Raw genomic sequence first — 21228 nt, 5'->3', positions numbered from 1 at the left:
CCTTTCCACCCAAAAAATTTCTCCATTCCTGTTACATATTCATTTGACTAAGTATGGTCTGCTGATCTCATAAATTTAAAATATTTTCCCTTATTACCAATATTTTTGTGCAAAACATACTGTGGATTTCCCTTTTATGGTTCCATCTTAAGTCTACAAGAAGGAAACACCATAGTCCTAGAGAATTTTTGACCCATGTGATTACAGTACATGTACTATAAAACATTATATATAAATATTTAGATATGTGTTATGCAGAGAAAACAAATCCATCGACTTTCTCTTGACTTTATGCCACATACATGGTGATGTCAATAAACTCATAAATTGAAATAAATAGAAAATTTCAGCAAAGCAATTGTACTATAATTTATTCTAGAGAAAATGTATAGAATGATACACATAAAAAATTATTTGTTCTACTCAGTAATCGTAAAACTATATTTTGAAGGTTTTAACATTATGACAATAAATTAATTAACATGCTGCTTCTGAGAGAGTACAGTACCCCAAAGTCCTTATGTACATGAAGAACATGAAAAATGCTAACAAAATGGATTGCATGATGTGAATGGTTTTAAATTCTCTCTTTAAGAGATTTTAGTCTCTGGACAAAGAATGTCTCCAGAACTTCGGCACACTGATAAAATGGAGTATCAGCAGGATTATAAAGCCGACAATTGTCAAACACTTTTGTCACGTCCTTCACAAAGTCACACAAGCGGAGATACTTTCTCTCCATAACATTCTTTTCCAGAGTCTGTAGATCTGTAAAGAAAGATAACCCAAGTCAGTCACACACTTCAACATCAAATGCTCAGATATGTTGGTAGAAAAAAAAGTACGCTCATATTTACCCATGGGATCTTTAATTACTGCATAATAATCTGGAACTTCAATACGGTCAACTGGCTCTAAAAACGGCCAGGCCATTTTGTGTGACTGCAATGTATAATGATTATTTCATAATGGAATGCATTGAACAAGTACATCTCTGACTCTTAACAGCTGGGAAAACAAATAGAGGCAACAACATATTGTAATTCAAGAAAAATAAGAGTATTTTACAAACCCAAGTGAAAATATTCCAGGCTTTTGCATTCAATGTACTTTGTAGAAGGTAAAAGTTTACAAACCTGCATGGATTTCACAAGCCTGCGGACATTTTCATAGTCCTTTTCTTGCAGAATTTTCTGGCTGATTGGATCGACCTCCTCCTTCTTCTCGCAGTTCGGACAGATGTAGATGTCCATGTGATTAGCCTCCACCTGGGATACGCCAACACACCGACCATGGAACCAGTCCTGGCAGCGATCACAGCCAATGTAAAACCTGTCATCATAAATCAAACATTTACCAAACAGAGCCAATCAGTCATCAAAATAAACCAAGCATTACAGGAAAATAAGACAGTTGTTTATTCTGCTGATTGTTGTAGACAAATAATTCTATGTGTAAACCAGAATCAAAATTCGTAGAGACTTTACATGTACATGTACTATAAACTAGAAGTTAGCCATAAATCTTAATCTTTGTTCATGGCCAAGTGCCTGCTGCTAGGCATTCAAAGCTGCCAACCCTTACAATTTTTGTGTATGGCTTATGGATCGAGCATCTAAAAAATGCCTTATGATTTCTCAAAGTACTCTTCCGATTTCTGTTTTTCTCATTCAAAAGTTTGAAATACCAGATATGGGAATTCTTGTAGCTGTCCAACTTCAGTTTTAGATATTATAATAAAAAAGTCATAGTCCTTACAGTGCTTGCTAGTACAGTGTATTATCATTGTCCTCTTCCAAGCAGATTTGTGATCTGAATAATTTTTAAATTAACTAAGTGGAAAAATCCATTCGCAAAAAATCTCTAGCAGCCCCTGGACCCCTTTCTCATAATTTTTCATTTGATGATGTTGTCAGCTCTGAGCATTAATCCCCTGTTAACTTACTGAGTATCATCATATGGTGTCCGACACAGACAATACAGCTCCTCTGTAGCAGTATCTCTCTGTTTCTTACACTCGTCACACACGTAAGTGTCTATTTTCTTTGCCATATCTTCTGATATATTTACACAGCTGCCATGGAACCAATTGGAACATAAATCACATCCAATGTAAAACCTACAACACAGAACAAATCAGGTCTGAACAAGCAAAGAACTACGCACGCTAACTCTCGATTCCCGCCTACATTTTACACCCATTTAATTCAATACTAATGGCAATTTGGCTATAAAATCTTTGTTGAATGCAAAGAACAATTCAATGGTAACTGACTGATAATTTTAATACAAGTGTTAAATAGTTTATTACCCCCAGTTCCAGCTCTTTAAATAAGGAGGGTAGACGATATTTTCCATTGAAATTGGGCTTTAAAGCATCACCACATTTTAAAATATTCTTGGATATGAATAAATGTTCCTTAAATCTTTTCTTATGTTTTACGCATATAAAATTAAACATATGTGATTGATAAAATAGACGTTTAAGCTGTAAACTCCTTCGAAATTGGTGAAAAAATGCGCATTTTTGTCGTTTTTTGTCTGTAAACATGTTCCCCCCTCCCCCCGTGAAACACAAAAAGCTTTGGTATGAATTTGTAAAATACTGATCCATATTAACTTTTTGTTTCATGGGGGGTGGGGAGAGAGATGTTTTATAAATATTTTCCATTGATTTCTATAGTGAAAAACACGAGTTTTACCAAAATTATAGAGTTATCTCTCTTTGTTTTCCCAAATAAGTAATGTTTTATGAAAATCCATATAAATATCTACATAAATATGAAAAATCATTCAAATGTGTTAACTTTTGAAAATTGACTTGGAGGTAGGCAGGAGAACAATACTATCGTTCGCAGTTCTTCAAAGAATTGTGGTCTCCCACTTTCAAACTCTTACGACACAGGTAACTGTCTCGTCTGTATGACCTGTCTTGTCTGTCTGTCATACAAAAAAGATGTAAATTTTTGAATTAATTAAAGTTATAGCAAAGATTAAAATTTTTTAAAACTGCATCAAACTCAAGATCCAGTCTGGCAATGTTAAAATTTTGGAAAGTAGGCAAAACTTCAAGGTCATAATATAAAAAATCAGCATATTGGAAAGAATGCATGTCAAATATGAACACCCTATCTTCTCTCATTCAAAGTTATCACTGATGTTAAAATTTTTGAAAAGTAGGTCATACTTAAAGGTCAAGGTCATAGGTAAAAAAAAAATCATAGTACACTTGAAAAGGTCTTGTCACAGGTAATGTATACGTGAAGTATTAAAGCTCTATCTTTTCTTATTCAAAGTTATTATCAAGGTTAAAATTTTGTGACAGATAAATGAATGAGATTTAATTTCCCCTCCTTTCCGGAAATTATGGGACAATAAAATCACTTGCATTCATGAATTACCTCTGGATTCAGTTAACAAAGTTTACCTTCATAAGATTTATGCAAAACAACATGAAGTGGCTCTTCTCTTAATTTTAAAAGGTGTGAGAAAGCAAAGCTTACTTGGTGTCATCATATGGCTGTTTGCAAACACAGTACAGTCTTGATCTGGGGTTGAGAGACTTGTTGGAGCCAGTCGAAATTATCTTTTGCTTCTTCCGTTTAGATTTGACAATCTGCTCCGCTGGAATGACGGCTTTCTTGTTGCCACTAGCAATATGCTGCTGAACGGTCAGGACTGCCTGGTTTGCTTGACGGGAGCTAGAATCTACCCGCTTTTGAGACTGACCCTGGCGCTTCTTCAATTGTTCAGCCACCTCAAACTGAAATAACACATCAGATTTTATAGACAGCTGGAGTACTTTTTAACCTCTCTTTCTTAAATGTAAACCAGAAGTATCTGATAAGACTGTAGCTCTACTGGTTGTACTTATAAAAGAAGATAAAAGTAGCACTTGGACTTGAAACTTTGCAACAGCAATAAATAGAATAATGATCCTTGGTTTAGTCTGTTTTTGTGGCAAGATTTATTGCAATCAGAATAAAACTGTAGGAGGAGTAGCCTTTTAAAATAATTTTACAGAAATTTTGATTTAAATAACCATGGCAACATCATTCAACAAAATCAAAAAGCAACAATAACAATTCTGTATCTCAGTGTAGTCTACTTGTATGCCAAGTTATACTGAAATCAGACAAAACATGAAGAAGGAGTAGCATTTTGAAAGTATTTCAAAAAATTTCTATTTTTAGTAACCATGGCAACACCGTTCATTGAAATCAAAAACAGATATACAGAATTATGCATCTTAATGTAGTCTACTTGTGTGCCAAGTTATATTGAAAAGAAATCAAAACTGTAGGAGGAGTAGCATTTTGAAAGTATTTCAAGGAAATTTCTATTTCTAGTAACCATGGCAACACCGTTCATCGAAATCAAAAACATATGTATGTATCTTTGTGTAGTCTACTTGTGTGCCAAGTTATATTGAAACGAGATCAAAACTGTAGGAGGAGTACCATTATGAATGTATTTCAAGGAAATTTCTATTTTTAGTAACCATGGCAACACTGTTCATCAAATTCAAAAACGGATACACAGAATTATGTATCTTAGTGTAGTCTACTTGTGTGCCAAGTTGAAAAGAGATCAAAACTGTAGGAAGAGTAGCGTTTTGAATGTATTTCACAAAAATTTCTATTTTTAGTAACCATGGCAACAGCGTTCATTGAAATCAAAAACCGATGTACAGAATTATGTATCTTAGTGTAGTCTACTTGTGTGCCAAGTAATACTGATATCAGACCAAAACTGTAGGAGGACTAGCATTTCTAAAGTATTTCATAGAAATTTCTATTTTTAGTTACCATGGCAACAGCATTCATTGAAATCAAAAACCGATAAATAGAATTACATATCTTAGTATAGTTTACTTGTGTGCCAAGTAATACTGATATCAGACCAAAACTGTAGGAGGAGTAGCATTTTGAAAAATTGTTTACAGACGGACGGACAGACAGACAGACAGACGGAAAGATGGACACCTTACTATCGCATAAGCTCTTCTGGTCTCTGACCAGTAGATCTAAAATTCAAATCTGAATAATCATTTGCTTTTTTTCATGAACAATAAAAAAAATCTTAGTAGTTTTCCAAAGTCAAAGGCAGCCTTCTTGAAAACTTGATAGCCCAAAGCTCGAGGGTAACGAAATTTGGCATGGGCTAGTAAAAATATACTTCAGCAGTAGCCTGAGGGTCTAGTAAAAATTTGGGAAGTTTGAATCCTTTGGATAAAACATAATGAAATAAACCATGATCAAAATGACTTTGTTTCTGACTACAGTAAAACATGTTTAGTATGAACATGGATACAGTGAATTTACAGTGAAGTTTTTTGAAATCCCAGGCAAAATTCTTCATTCATTGTAAATTTTTACATATATCATGAACTCAGATATCATGAATTTAAGGATATAGTAAACTGATTTTGTGTCCCCTAGGCATTAAAAATAATTTAATTTACATCTTCAATGAATTTTCAAAGATCCCAATTTTTAAAATATTGAACTGACTTTTTTTGTAAGTATTTATGTATGAAATTAAATTCATCCCAAAATACATTTTCTAGTCACACTTGAAGGCAAAAAATCAATATTCTGAATCTGCTATATAAACTTTAACAAATTCATATTTAACAAATTACAGATACAGTGAAGTAAATTCACATGTCCACAGGACTTTGCTATAAGCAAGTTTTACTGTATGTCAAATTCATTTGTCTTTGAACTTGTGATCTTTTCTTTGAAACTGAAAGAACCAAGAATTCTTTCTAAAAGACCCATTTTAAAGCCCACCATGATGGCTTATTAAATAACTCAACTCTACTAGCCCTATTGGCTAGTGTCTGGAAAAGTTTTCATGAAGACTGCAAAGTACATGTAAAATTTTACAACACTGAATGAAAGCAAACATTCATAATATTTGACTCTGGAATCCTTGTTTTATATAAAACTTGGAGTGCACCATCATGAATTTTTTTAGCATATACATTGTATGGAAAAAAAGAGCTGCATGTGTGACAAACTTTGCATACATTACTCCTACAATTACTCAGGATTTGTAGTTTGTTATTTTTTTTATAACCAGTTTTGTGACTCATAAAATTCAATTATTATGCCAAAATTATAATCAAGCCTTTCAAGGTCAATCAAGGTTTACCAGACATGCAGCCATAAATCTTCATGCAAAATTGAAATGAAATAAAACACATGAGGACATCACAAGAACAATGGAGGCTACAGCGTCTAAACCAAAAAATTGAAACCCAAAATTATTAACATGCTCTAGTGAGGAGCCTGATATCCAGTAGAGTTAGCACCTGGATTTCTTGCTGCAGATTTTTCTCCATTAATGAACGTTTCTTAAGAATTTCCCTCTTGAGAGCCTCCTTGTGTTTGTACAAAGTGCCGTGAAGTTTGGCTACCATTAATCGCTTCTGCTTCTCCTCTTCAAGCTCCTGTTTTTTCACTTTGCGGACTTCTTCCTTCTCTTTCTTTTCAATCTTCTCCACAATAGACTTCAGCACAGCACCACACACTGCTCTTCTGTATAAAACATTAAAAAGAATAAAACTAGTGCTTTTAACAACAAGTTGATAAGCCACAATAGCTCACCTGAGCCATTTTGCTCATACTATGAAATCATTCTTGAAGAATCCGACTCTACACTATATGCATACTGTATGTCGCAATTAATTTGACATAATACAAGTTTTATTTGTTTTTTTCAAAAGTTTCTCTACATAGAACATATTTTTTTTCCTGAATCAATCCTTTATTTATCATGCCAGATGGTTTAATAAATAAGAAAGCAGACTTCTATTTATTCATCTTTCACTAAAAATGAAAATTCCTTTAATTCTCCTTCTTAATGATGCTTTTCAAGAATTGCTTTATATTGACTCATCTATTCAAATGTACCGGTAAATATGTTCACAGATAAAAACAATTAATTATTGCATAGAAGAACCCTTGGCTCAAGTGAGCTAAAAGTCAATGATAAATACAGCTAAGGTAGACTACATATATATACTAGTGTTACATGTATCAGTACATGTATTTGCCCTGGACATAATGTAGTGCTACATATATTTACACCTATGAAATGACTTGTAATAATGTGACCTTTGTCAAGTTGTAAATTTTCATACAAAGGCAAAGACTATAGAACAAAACTTCTTCAAAACAAAATAATACAAAATGTACAAAAAGCATCTTTAATTATTGAATTACCTCATCCTTTCTTCCCTTTGTTCTTGTGTCATCTGCTTTGTAGCTGGGTCCAGCTGCTGTACAGGTGCCGCAGTGGTCACCACTGTTGGCGGCTTCTCCACCACTGGCTGAGGAGGTGGAATGGGGCTCGCTGAGGGGTTCTGCATCATACGCTGCATTGCTAGCAATTTGGCTTGAATTTCTGGAGTCTGATTCTGCATCAGTGCTTGGCGAACAACTTCAATTAAAATTTGAAAATATCTTAAAATGCAATTTTTAAATCTCCTTCTCATTTCAAAAGTACATAATTTAATCATGCTAAAAAAAATTCACAAAATGGTTCAGTTCATGTACCTTGTTGCACAACCTGTGGAGTGACGGCATATTTTGTGGAGGATGTAGGAGTAGAGGGAGCCACTGTGGTAGTACGTGGGGATGATGTAACAGCCTGGGGTGGACTTTTCTGCAGTACCAGTTGCTGCTGAATTGTCTGAGGAGGTGACACCAGTCGAGGTGTAGTGGTTGTTGCAGCTATAGCAGTTGACACTTTGACAGGCAACAGCACTGTGGATGGTGGAGCTATACTGATGGAAGATGACGTCTGTTTTGGAAGGGTAGGTACTGATGATACCAAAATGGGACGAGTAACAGAGGTCAGTTTAAGGGGTGACAGGAGAGTAGCTGCCACATTAGTTCCAGGGACAGCAGCAGATGGGGTGGACAGACTAGCCACCAGTTTGGGGGTTTCCATTGCCTGTACTGTGGTGGTAGCTGGCTTTACAAGCGTGGCTGTTCCATCAACAGATGTTACATTTCCCAGGCCTGCCAAAGACTGTGCTAAGAGTTGTTTGGTTTGAATGGTTGAATTGCCAAGCTGAAGGGCACCTCCTGAGGACAATGCCTGGGAGGGAACAATGATACGGGTGGGGGTGGTTCCAGTCAGGGCTGATAACCCTGTACTGGTGCTAACTAACACTGATGAGGTAGGGCGAATAGCCAGCTGTCCCCGGGGAGGGACGAGCGTGGAGGCCAGACTAGCTTGTGGAGAGGAGGTAACACTTGTAGTCACCACTTGTGTGGTGGCACCAGACTGAGGCAAGGTCAGAAGCTGAAGTCTGCCATCAGGGAGTCGAATAATTTGTTGACCTGTAAAAAAAATTATAGTTCATGAATAGAGACTATGTACTGCAAAAATCATTTCATTCTTAAATGATTAGAAACTTTTGAAATACAGATACCTACCCTGCATTAACCCTCTGACTTGTAGTTGACCTGAGGGGCCTTGAATTATCTGAAGGTTCTGGGTTCCTGGAGAACCTGTAGGACGAATTTGCACTGAAAATAGATCAAGAAATATATATAGTGCACTAACAACGCATTCTTTTCTGTATTATTTTTACTTCCAGTAAAAATCTGACTATTTACTGCATATACATGTCCTTTAGAAGCTTACATTTAGGAACTGAAGAAGGGGGTGTTTGGACCGATGAAGGAACAATGACTCTAGCTGGGGTTGTTGGCAATGACTGACTTCCTATAACATTTACTACAACAGAAATAAAACATAAAAAAAACATTATCAATGATTTAGACAAAATCAAAGTAAGTACAAGTCAATGATCACTGTGCCACTATACATTTATCCACCCCATTCACCTTTTGTGGGAGTGAGTTGTGGTTTTGAAATGGGGACAATCAATCTTGTCAGAGTTGATGGCTGTGCAGTACTAACTACAATAGATCCTGGTTTGGGAGCCAGTGTTACCCCTGACGAGGTCTGTAAAGAGCTCCTCATGGGCAGCTGAACTTTGACTACAGGCCTTATAGGAGTTCCTCCATTGGTTGTTACTACTCCTGAAGGATTGACTAAAAGAAAAAAGTAAAGAAAACTTACACAGTCTAAGAATGAGATTTCTGCTATCTCCAATACACACATAAAGTACATGTAAGTACGGAAAAACTCACCTGTTATTGCAGACAAGGTCTTTGGCTGTACTGTTTTCAAAATACTGGTGGCCCCAGACAAGAGGCTACTTCCGACAGCTCCACCCAGGGTTTTGATGACTGTCCCTCCTGAGGCACTGTTGAGGGTGGCTGATATGATTGAGGGAGCTGAAGTAGAGACAGGAGCAATCTTTCCCTGAGCCTCCAGCAGCCTCTTCTGTTGTAGGGCCAATCTCTGCTGCTTCAGTTGCTGCTCCAACTGAGCTTTTAGCTGGGCAGCATTGACGGATGTGGTCTGCTGTACCTGAACTGTGTCCTGACTGGACTTCTCCTGAATGGCTGCCCTCTGTCTGGCTAATCTGAAATTCAGCAGTTCACACATAAAGTAATGAATTTTAAAACAACTTCTCATTTGGCTAATTTGGAAACTGGCATTTCAGGCATAAATAAGAAATTTTATATTCAGATTTTTGAGTTACAGTACGAACAACTTACTTTTCTCCAAACTGTTTAATTTCCCACAGTTCTAGCTCCTCCTCTGGTGTCCAATGCTCTGTGACACTTGGCTCTGTTTGCTTGGGTGATTCTGCCCTCTTCCGCTCCCTTAAACCACTTCTCTGGGGTGTATACTTCTCTGAATGGATAATAAAAATATACATGTACATGTAAATTTTAAATCTGACACAATCAAGCTACAGATACCAATAGATTAAAAGAAATTGTTATGACATTATCAATTATATGTAAATACATGTATGCATTCATAAAATGTATTTTACCACAGGAATATTATCCATCTTAAGTTAACCTAACAATATGTAAGAATGTTCACCTTTGGGCTGAGTAGGCACTCCAAGAGGTACGACTATTTTTCTGACCAAAAACTCCGAGCGTAAATTGTGAGGACCAACATCCCTTCGTTTCAGCAGTTCCTTGGTTGTGATTTCTGTCTCTGTGGAGATAGTGTTGGTGCCCCCAGCTGGTGGCTTTACTGCCAGGTCATCCCAGCGAAGACATGCCCACAGAATCCTCAACTGAATACCCACAGCTCCATAAGACTTACTAGTCTGAGTCCTATATCTCCAAGCAGTTTTAAACACAGGTCTTGGACATGGGTATATCCAATTCACATTGTTCATTTTACAGTTATAGTTGAAAGCCTTTGTTTCACATTTGCCTCCTTTACGAGACATTTTCCTCAGTTCATGTTTTTCAAGTGCAAACAATGTTTTCCTTCCACTTGGAGTCAAAAACTTGTGACAGGAGGGTAATGTGGCTTTCTTTTTTGCTGGCAGCCTTTGACCCATTTTTGCAAACTTGACCAGTTTGATTGGTTCCTTGGTTGTTCTGAGTGGAGGCATTTTACTTCTGAGTTCCTCAACACTCATCTTATCAATGGCTTGTCTCAATGCTTGCTGAGCTTGGGTCATCTGATTGGCCTTCAATCCAGTCTTCTGAGATAGAATCTGTGCCACAGCACTACTTGTGGTTTTTGCTGCGGTGCCTGTACTGGACGTACTCCCTACAGGTTTCAGGATAATCGATTTGGTCTCGGGTTCTGATTTAACAATCTTATGATCAGTCTCGGTGGTGTCCATTTTTTCCTCCTCCTGTTTGACCTCTGCCTTCTCCTCCTTGACCGGGGCTATCTTCTGAGGAGAAGGTTTTCCATCTCCCTCTACATCCACATCCTCCTCTTCTTCGTCTTCCTCCATTTCAGTATCAGACGTGTTCTCCTGTTGTGTGTTACCTGTCAGATTCATCATGGCCTCGTCCTCAGACTGTTGCTGCATACAGAGACAAGAATAACAAGAACCCTCTCCACTTCGACATAGATAAGAATAGCAAGTAAAGGAGGGAAGATCTTCACTCTCTTCTGATGTACTTGTATCAGTGAATGGCTTATTTTCCTCCATTTTAACTGTTTCTGTTTTTATAGAATGCTGATCTGGCTCTGTTTTGAGTTGAGATTTCAATTTCCAATTTATCTGCTGCTGCAAAGCTTGTCTTTGTTTAATCTCAATTTCTTCTTGTTTTAAACGTTTCACCAATAAGGAATCTAATTTTGCATAGGGTTTAGTGACTTTTGGATAAAAAGTTCGTTCGTTCATGCCTTTTGTCACATTTATGAGATCAACATCTGCTTTTGGTGGTAAACCAGATTCTTTTGTACCACCTGTGGCAGAAAAGTCATTTGTTACTTTGCTTGTCTCAATGATAGATGATACTTTTGTGTGTTTTACTGGACTTGAAGTTTCAATGTCAATGGTGACATCCTGATCATTATCTGTTTTCTTTGTGTTACCCTTAAATACTTCATTCTTTCTATTCTCTGTTTTCAACTGTGGAGTTTCTCCACTTTCCACCTTATCTTCCTTTGTTCCACTTTCTCCACTATCCTCCTCCTTTTTAGTTTCTACAGGTTTCTCATCAACATCCATTTTTTCACCTTGTGGATACACTTCCACTTCGGAATTTTCCTCTTTGACTGTCTGCATAACTTCCATTTTCCCTTCCTCTTTTATTGTCTCTGTTGACTCCTGCCCACCCTCTTCCTTCACTTTCTTTGCTGTTGATTCTTCCTTGCTATCCTCCTGATTTTCCTCCTGTTTTTCCTCTGCCTTTCGTTTTCGGGCCTGTAACTTGCGAGCTACATTCCTCAGACCCACACTGTCCTGGGACACAAAGTTACCTTGTCTAGTTTTGGACACCCAAAGCCAGCCTTGACCCCCTGTTACTCTGTATTCCTCACCCCTTTGTTTCCACACCTAGAACAGAAACACAAATTAAATACTAACCCATGTTTTAAAAATCTGTTAAACTTCTCATTAGTACAGTAGAGCACATGCTTATAATGAATTCATGCTTGAAGTGATTTTTATCTCCTGGTTTTATAACATATTGTAAACTTAATGGATAAAACAGATTACATTTATATTAAAGCAAAATTGATTGCCCCAGGAACTTCATATAGGCATGTTTTACAGTATTATAATTTGTTTACTTCCCTACCTGATGTTTCAGACCAGAGTTACTTGATCCAAACCAGAGGTCCTCGGCTTACCTGATGTTTCAGACCAGAGTCTACTTGATCCAGACCAGAGGTCCCCGGCTTACCTGATGTTTCAGACCAGAGTCTACTTGATCCAGACCAGAGGTCCTCGACTTACCTGATGTTTCAGACCCAGTGTATACTTGATCCAGAGGTCTTCGACTTACCTGATGTTTCAGAACCAGAGTGTACATGGTCTAGACCAGAGGTCCTCAGCTTACCTGATGTTTCAGACCCAGTGTACTTGGTCTAGACAAGAGGTTCTCAGCTTACCTGATGTTTCAGACCCAGAGTGTACTTGATCCAGACCAGAGGTCCTCGACTTACCTGATGTTTCAGACCCAGAGTGTACTTGGTCCAAACCAGAGGTCCTCAGCTTACCTGATGTTTCAGACCCAGAGTGTATTTGATCCAGACCAGAGGTCCTCGACTTACCTGATGTTTCAGACCCAGAGTGTACTTGATCTACACCAGAAGTCCTCAGTTTACCTGATGTTTCAGACCCAGAGTGTACTTGATTAAGACCAGAGGTCCTCCACTTACCTGATGTTTCAGACCCAGAGTGTACTTGATCTACACCATATGTCCTCAGCTTACATAATGTTTCAGACCCAGAGTGTACTTGATCTACACCAGAGGTCCTTGGCTTACATGATGTTTCAGACCCAGAGTGTACTTGATCTACACCAGAAGTCCTCAGTTTACCTGATGTTTCAGACCCAGAGTGTACTTGATCCAGACCAGAGGTCCTCAACTTACCTGATGTTTCAGACCAGAGTCTACTTGATCTACACCAGAGGTCCTTGGCTTACCTGATGTTTCAGACCCAGAGACTGAGTGTACTTGATCTACACCAGAGGTCCTTGGCTTACCTGATGTTTCAAACCCAGAGTGTACTTGATCCAGACCAGAGGTCCGACTAACCTGATGTTTCAGACCCAGAGTGTACTTGATCTACACCAGAGGTCCTCGACTTACCTGATGTTTCAGACCCAGAGTGTGCCTGATCTACACCAGAGGTCCTTGGCTTACCTGATGTTTCAGACCCAGAGTGTACTTGATCCAGACCAGAGGTCCTCGGCTCTCCTCATCCTCCTCTTTCTTCTTCCTCAACTCCTTCTCTCGTTTCTTCATCTCCTCTCTATCTAAGGATGTGATTTTCATCAGTTTGGAGTGACCTAATGTTAGAAAAATATACATGTATAAAGACTAATGAAAATCTACATTTTTTTTACATTACTGTCAGATGTACATGATATACAGTATATGTACATGCACTTGCAACATATCTGCAAAAAACCAATGTTTATGTACATATATAATACCAAACAAATTACAATAATCTACCCTGATGTTTAGACACAAACCTAGAGCTTCCGTCCACACTGGGTTAAACAGGACAGGTTTCATACAAGCCTCCAGTATAGAGAGAGCCAGGCCAAAGTCTGCTGGTGATCTACATAACTGGACAGCATTATTCCAGTTAGTACGGTGCAGTGGCCAGTGAGGATGCAGGAAGGCGGTGGGGATGTTGTTCTCTAACTGTGTAATGGTCATCATCAGAGTATTAATGACCAGATTCTTCCTACCAACCAATGTCCCGTTCCACTTAAACTCGCTCAGCTGAGTGAGACTGAACTTGTGTGAGAGGTAGCGTCGTTTGTCCCGCTCCTCGTTATGCTGGTGTTTGTTCAGAGCCAGGGGGTTACTGGAGTACTGATTCTGATATGTCTTGAAATTGTTCTCCATTCCTACAAAAATTACCATGAATTTCACAATATGCTTACATACTCAATATTTATGACATGTATCAACACTTCACAAAACAATTGCAGGTGTGAATTAACTAATTACTGTATCATTACTTCCTGTATTTTACAATTTTGAATTATTCAGGTATATGTATATTTATTCTTGTTAACATGGAAACTGGAAAGCAAAAAAAAAAAACTAATATAATTTAACAAATGCATGTACTTTGTATGATAAATCCTGATACCTAATTTGAAGTAAACAGACTGATGCGTCATTAAGGCACTTTTACTGCGAGTGACTCGGGTAATGTCGCCATCCTTGTTGATCACAAGGACATCATCAGAAGACCTATTCTTGATGGTGGCTGTGGTTGATGTGACTGAGTCTGTGAACTGTTTGGGGGTCAGGGAACCAGTTTTGGATCGGGTCACTATCCTTCTGGCATCTATAAACAGGACATATTATGTACACATACAACTTGGCTGCAAGTCGCCACATACAAGAATTTTATAACTTGTAGACATAAGCATACCTGAGGATGAGACTACTGTTGTGTTTTCTGTAGAGTTCTGGGTTACTACTGTGTCAATGCCATCTGAACTCTGTGATGATGTTATAGGTTGTTTACTGACTGCCAAAGTCACCCGATTTCCATCACGGTTTACGATCAGCACTGTCCTTGTCTGTGGGGACTTCTGAGAACTGTCCTCTGTCACCTTCAGAACAGTGGGTTTGACATTCGGACACACAGATTGCACATTCATAATGGTAGACTTAACACCATCAGGAGTTTTGTCCACTTTCTTAATCTCAAAGGACTTGAGGTCAGGGTTTGGGCCTTGTCCATTTTTTTCAAGCAGGATGACATCATCATTGGGTTGGTTTGTTTGATCACCTGAGTCAGTTTCCATGGCTTCCTCAGAGTTTGACACCTTTGTGCTGGTCACTGTTTTGACTGTTGTTGTGGTCACAGTCTCTACCAGCTGGTGTAAATGAGCCTCAGTCTTTCCAGCTTCACTTACTATAGTTTGTGACGTAGTAACTTCACTAGTAGTAGCTATTACTTCCATTTCCTCCGACATCACTACTTCTTCAACCTGATATCAATCACATATTATTATTCATGAAAACTTTTTGAACATAATCTGTTGTTAATTGATTAATTAATTTGTTGTTAATAAAGCAGATGGGTCAGAAATATTTTTAATCAATATACATTAAGAACAACATACCACAGAAGAGTTGAAGTTCATTGGTCTTGAGTTAGAGTTTTCATTAATGTCCCCATTCATCTCTGGACCATCAAGGTCAATGATTTCCCTTTGGATCCTCTCCTCTTCCATCTGCCTGGCCTCCTCTTCTTCCCTGGCTTTCCTCTCTTCCTCCTCTTTGGCTTTCCTTGCAGCTCTTTCTGTCTGAGTCTTCTGTAACTGACCTACATAAGACGTTAATTAAACTTAAAATTCAATATCTCTGCCAAACTAATCTTTACTATAAGGAAGAAGAATCATAACTGTTTATAGATAACCTCTTCAAAATTTTTTTTACTTTACTCCAATGAATTCATGCCAGGAATGATATTTTTTGACAAACCTATTTCAATCTCTAATGCTGATTTCCTATTGCCTTTGTGACTGTTGGTCAGTTCCTCAGTGATAGACATGTGCTTTAGCACATCCTCCTTGAACTCTAACAGAGTCATAACCAAGTCTTTCTCATAGTTGTTCTTGTCTAATACTTCCAAAAGTTCATCAAACTGAGGCTTTGTGCTATAGTACCAGACAGAATCTTCACTCTCCCTGTAATAAAACAAGAATCCTACAGTAAGCATGGAAAGATGCAAGTGCTGTTCACTGAAAATATCTTATACAAGGGGGATAATCATGCAATGCATGATTTCACTAAAGCAAGCACCACAGAGAAAAGTTATGACATGAAACTTCTCCTAGAAATGTATCAGTTATTCCAAAAGATGTTATTGTGAATGAAGTTTTTTGTCAGTACAAGGTTCTACGGCTGGCCCAAATATTGCAGAGCTGGTTTGAAAAATTTACACTTCTGCATTTTCAGTTTAAGTCCATCTTGATGTAGGATAGAAAACACTTTGTCAACATTTGTTATGTTCACACAAAGACATAAAATATTTTACAAGGATGCTGTCCAGAAAAACTAAAATGAATTCTTCACAAAAACTGTTGATATATCTAGAATCATTTAGGGCAGGTCATATAATGCCTGCTAACATTTTGAAATGCCTTTCTAAAGTATTCTTAAATTTGTAGTTAACCTTTGAATTTGAAGTATGTGTACTATATCAGGGCTCAAAATAATTGATGGCCCACTGGTCTGGGGCAAGTGAATTTTCAGTCTGGGCTAGTACATTGCTGAGGGCATGTGCCCTTTGTGTCAGGGGGTTTTTTGTGCATAATAAAATTCATTCACAGTCGGGCTAGTTAACTTGACAGGGTTGTGTGTCCCAACTCCTGCTGTTTCTTGTTTTGTTAAGTTGTGCTTCTAAGTATCAAAATATAAACAAAATATTACTATTATTATGGTTTGGGGCCAGTCTTTTTAAAATCTACTGGCCATATGGGACAGTGGAAGTACTAATATGACCAGTAAAAATTTAAGGCGATAGCCCGAGTGACCAGTAAACAAAAATAATAATTTCTATCCCTGTATATACATGTATATCTCAAAACCAAAATAAAGAAACTTTGACTTACACAACTATTCTCCTGCAGAGGAACCAGTATTTCCTTCGATGTCGATCAAACCCGATTGGTTCTTGTCTGCAAAGTAACCCACTTTTTTCTGCCTCTGATGCACAATCTGTCACACCTTTAACCTGTCATATACAAGATTTAAAAAATAACAATAAAATCAGGAGGAAAGTTTCATTTTCAAGTTCAAAAAAATTAGGATATGGAAACTGTAATCCAACTTAATAGAGTGATATAAAGTACGTAAGTCTGCTCTAATGTATCAACTTCAAGTGCAATTTCCCAAATCTGGAACAATTTTGACTGAAATATGTGTTCAACATGAAAAACATAAACATCTAATATCAATTCTTTTTTATGTATAATTATTATACAAAAATAGCCTTTCTCTAAGGTCTATCCCGAGATATATAGACCTTAGAGAAAGCATATAGAATGATCACAAATTACACAAAGCGGCTGGAGTATCTGTTTTTAGAAACATCCAGTTTATAATGACTATTGTGATGTCATCACTCTTGTTGCTTCACTGAAAAATGTTTCCAGGTTTAGAAACACCCGGTTTATAGGCTTTTCTAGAAGCTTAAAATAGAAAAAAACTCAGTTTATAAGATGATTTATACTTGATCATGTGAACTAGTTCGAGCCAATCAGATACCTGAGAATGATAGCGAAAAATAATAATATCTATTTTCTTAAAAAAAAGATCATATACCCGGTACTCCAAAAATAAAAGATCTACTCCAATTTTTTTTTTTTTAAATGAATCAGAATTTACTTGCTAGCATTTACAATTAAAACTATAATTATGATCATGCTTAAAAAATTTTGTTATACCACAAGAGTGAAAGGATCACCAAGGTGCAATTTTGATGTCAGTACTGGTAAAAGTATTAACAGTAAGTGACCTAGCTTGACATCATTACCTTGTGTGCCTTACAGATTGTGCAAACCCAGTCTTCTTCTGGCACTTCCTCCATTGGAGGTTCTACACAGGCCAGATGATACACAGCAGAACATGTCTCACAACACAGCAAGTCACCAAGTCTAAGAGAAAAAAAGATAAAGCTTGGATTTTATTTAAACCTATGTGATGATGGAAATATAGCATAAACAATGTAAAAAAAAATGCAAAAAGAAAAAGAATCTGATCATTATATAGAGATATATAATATTTTATTACATTTTCAACAGTGAAATACTGTGATTTATTCATTGAATAAAAGTGATATTCTCTCACAGTGTGAAAGGATACCAAAATGATATTCTCTCGCAGTGTGAAAGGATATCAAATTAAGTGAAAAATAATTTCTGGCCTGTCATAAGATAGATATAATAACTAAGAATCTTGATAGAGGTAAAACTGCAAATTTCTTCCCAAATATGTTGCTAAAATCCATGCTATGTAATGTTTTCAATCACACAACTGCTAAGCTATGACGTCTCAACCACTCAACTATGACGTCAAGCCTATGACACTGTGTTAAGAAAAGACTGAGGCAAAGGGAAAATCAAAGAAAATGTAATAAACAGAAAATTCAATGTTTTGTAGATGAGTATGGAATTTATTTCACTCGTGAGACAGGATTTTTTGATATTTTCACTCGTGCTTCGCACTCGTGAAAATATAAAAAAAATCCTGTCCCACTCGTGAAATAAGTTCCATATTCATCTACAAAACATTGAATATCCTCTACATACAGAATAAGACAGATTTGGGTAAAAGTTTCAGGTATACAATAAACATTTGACATATCATGAACTTTAAGCTTACTTGTGACAAGCTCTGCAGTGATCATCATATTGAATATTGCCTTCATTCATGATTTCTTCCCTTACACTATTTGTTGAGAGAAACAAGTCTGTTAACACTTTCAAGACTTTCAATCTTTCTTGAAATGAAACAAATGGATATTCGGTACTTTTCTCTAAAACTTCCAGCGCTTCTTTGTTTTCTGATAAACGGTCGCTGTCTAAATAACTTCTCACCAACTCTGGCCACGTCATGGAGTCAATAAAATATAAAGATGCATTAATGCTGTCTTTCAGATCAGTAGGTCCAAAAGTGGTATTATTGCCATCTTCTTCCCGTAAAAGAGATTTCAAAAGAGTTATGTGAGTTTCATTAAGTAAAGTTGAAACTTCATCACTATATAGAGCTGCACAGAAATCTTCAAAAGTGAATGGGGATAATCTTAATATAACTCTGAAATGTCGAATGACTTCGTAAACACCCAAGCACATCATTAAATATTCAGAGGGTATAAGTAAATCATTTGAACTGCTTGGTAAGTCTAACTGAGGTATATCCTTGTCATCTAATAACTCAGGTGTTTTTGGTCTACGAAAATAAAAGAGTTTCCTCTTGCTAGTGGAACTTTGTGTACTATAGCTATCATCACTGTAATCTGAATCAGACTCATCATACACACTGTCAGAATCCTCATCAAGAGGCTCAATATCCTCCGCGACATCGCTGCTTCTCTCCTCGGGATCCATGCTGGATCGGGATGCCTCATCTTCATCAAACAAGCTGTGTATAAAATTTCTCCCTTTATAGGACGCTTCTCTAGATCTCCCCCTTCCTCTCGTCGGAGTACCTGGTATGCTGACTGGTGTACTAGATCTAGAATTGGGGTCACTTGATGCATCGCTTCGTGCCTGGTAGGCTTTCGGTTTTCTTAAAAAATTGGTTCTGTTTGTCGACAAAGGGGTTTTTGGAGGCCGGCCCCTTGCTCTCCTACCTCTACCCGACATTTTGATCCAGTTCTTACGTTTCTAGGACCCCGAAGAACAGTTCTTATGCTGGTTTCATCTCTGTGTTATGAATGGACACGGTGTATGGCATATTTGAATCCATGTTGAAAATTTTGGGTAGCCGCCATTTTCACAAATCTGGTCACGTGACTATCGCAATGGCTGATGTAAATAAATTGCTACCTGGGATCTTTCGATTCAGCTAACCCAAGACGTATTTTGTTGCTCTATTTGTGAAATTTTATTATAGGTTATCATTTACGTTTTGTTTTTTCAAAATATGTCGGATTTTAAGTTCTTTTTCTTTGTTCTTTCTGAACAACCGCTCTCCTTTGCGTACGATGCAAGGTAAGCTCACATTGGGCGATACAAATTTCGGAAAACGTCAATATATTAGGATGGCAGATAACTGTGTCTTATAACTTGTTTTTTATTAGTATATTTGCAATTTTTGGATGGTACTGAATATGTAAATGATATTTAAATTCGCCGTGACACAGTTATTTTGATGAATAGTGATGTTTGTCTTAAAATAAACGAACCAATAAAATCATTTGTTACATTGGTGCAAAGAGACGCTGTCGATTCAGATTAGGGGTCATTTCAAAACATTTAATGTCTGAAACAGCAATAATCAAAGTACTAAAAGTACTGGTAAGCACTAACCATATTTGAATTTTTAATTAAAGATTTATTTTCAAGTAAGCTTTGAATTGAAAATTTGGATGTTCATCGTGTCTTAACTTGAACGCTATGCTACAAATTGAATTATGCACAATAGCACGTGATGAAAAATTGTATGCGTTAATAGTTGTGCGATTGTCAAACGTCCGTGTTGTGACACACGAATGTCCAATAAAATTCAGTGCTTATATTTCATTTATTTACTTCATGGTAGACTGATGAAATATCGCTTCTTTGCGTATATTATGCCTGAATAAGTGATACACACCGAACCGTATTGGTAATTTGAGCGGTCCTACTAAACAGAGATTCCTAGAGAACTCAAAGTTTATTTGCTCAATTCAAATAAATTTTATGCATAATTGAGTTTATTTTTACTTTATAATTCATATTCTATCTATAAAATCAATATCAAGATTATTTTATGGGTGTTTTCCCTCGAAAAAAGTAGAGGGAGTAGACGTTACTGTTCAACATGAGCGTGAATTTTGATATTCATTTAGGGGATAACCATTTGATTATAAGGAAACTGACTTTTTTTCGATTCATATTCATTTTCATGTTCGTGAAAGACAGGTTACTTTTTTCATAAATGGTCAGGAACAGATAATTTATTTTAATCTTTACTGGAGAGAGAGAGAGAAATATACCCAAACCTGACAACTCTATTTCGGGGGGGGGGGGGGGGGGAGGGGACCTGTTTCCACCAATCAAGGCCAGATTGTTTATTCCCAGTGGAAGAGAGATTATTTATTTTCAGGATTTTCAAGGATTATTTCCAAAATCTGCCCCCTTCAGAATCAAATTGTCATCCCCTTATGATGTTTGCGCGGCGTTCAACGATTGTGACGTCAAAACAAAAATCATTACTTTTAATTAACCTTTTGACCTCCCCGTCCGTGTTATGGTGTCATGAATGTCAAAGCTTTCAACACACTTTATCGGAAAACTACGTATGAAATATACATGTATACAACTGTTGTCTTAATGTAAATGCAGTGGCATCGGCGCATTTCATGTACTTTTCACATATTAACAAAATTTTTCGTAACTGTTATTTTGAGTTACAGTTTGAAACATTTTATGCATTAAAACCAAAATT

At 37.0% G+C, this 21228-nt stretch overlaps 1 protein-coding gene across 2 annotated transcripts; it reads right to left on the bottom strand.

Annotated features, from left to right (window-relative positions):
- Nucleotides 1–355: 355 nt before the first annotated feature.
- Nucleotides 356–19610, bottom strand: LOC133199526 (nucleosome-remodeling factor subunit BPTF-like). 2 transcript variants are annotated; one of them, XM_061335338.1, is made up of 23 exons: nt 18460–19610; nt 17612–17732; nt 16689–16810; nt 15556–15761; nt 15195–15397; nt 14495–15059; nt 14207–14407; nt 13575–13958; nt 13240–13385; nt 9988–11923; nt 9651–9789; nt 9177–9514; nt 8868–9077; nt 8665–8757; nt 8454–8546; nt 7566–8357; nt 7233–7449; nt 6425–6545; nt 3504–3763; nt 1946–2119; nt 1137–1332; nt 858–942; nt 356–768 (listed from the first exon to the last, which is right to left on the bottom strand). In XM_061335338.1, the coding sequence occupies exons 1-23, from the start codon at nt 19440–19442 to the stop codon at nt 578–580; spliced, it is 7776 nt and encodes a 2591-aa protein (XP_061191322.1). In that variant the 5' UTR covers nt 19443–19610; the 3' UTR covers nt 356–577. The 2 variants fall into 2 exon arrangements, with proteins under 2 accessions (XP_061191322.1, XP_061191321.1); XM_061335337.1 differs by having other exon boundaries at nt 6320–6545; nt 18460–19608.
- Between the last annotated feature and the right edge of the window lie 1618 nt (nt 19611–21228).

Source organism: Saccostrea echinata, unplaced genomic scaffold (genome assembly GCF_033153115.1).
Source record: "Saccostrea echinata isolate AGI-Se365-2 ecotype Australia unplaced genomic scaffold, CSIRO_AGI_Sech_v1 ptg000034l, whole genome shotgun sequence".
NCBI classification, from domain to species: domain Eukaryota; kingdom Metazoa; phylum Mollusca; class Bivalvia; order Ostreida; family Ostreidae; genus Saccostrea; species Saccostrea echinata.
This window is presented reverse-complemented; position numbering and strand designations above follow the sequence as displayed.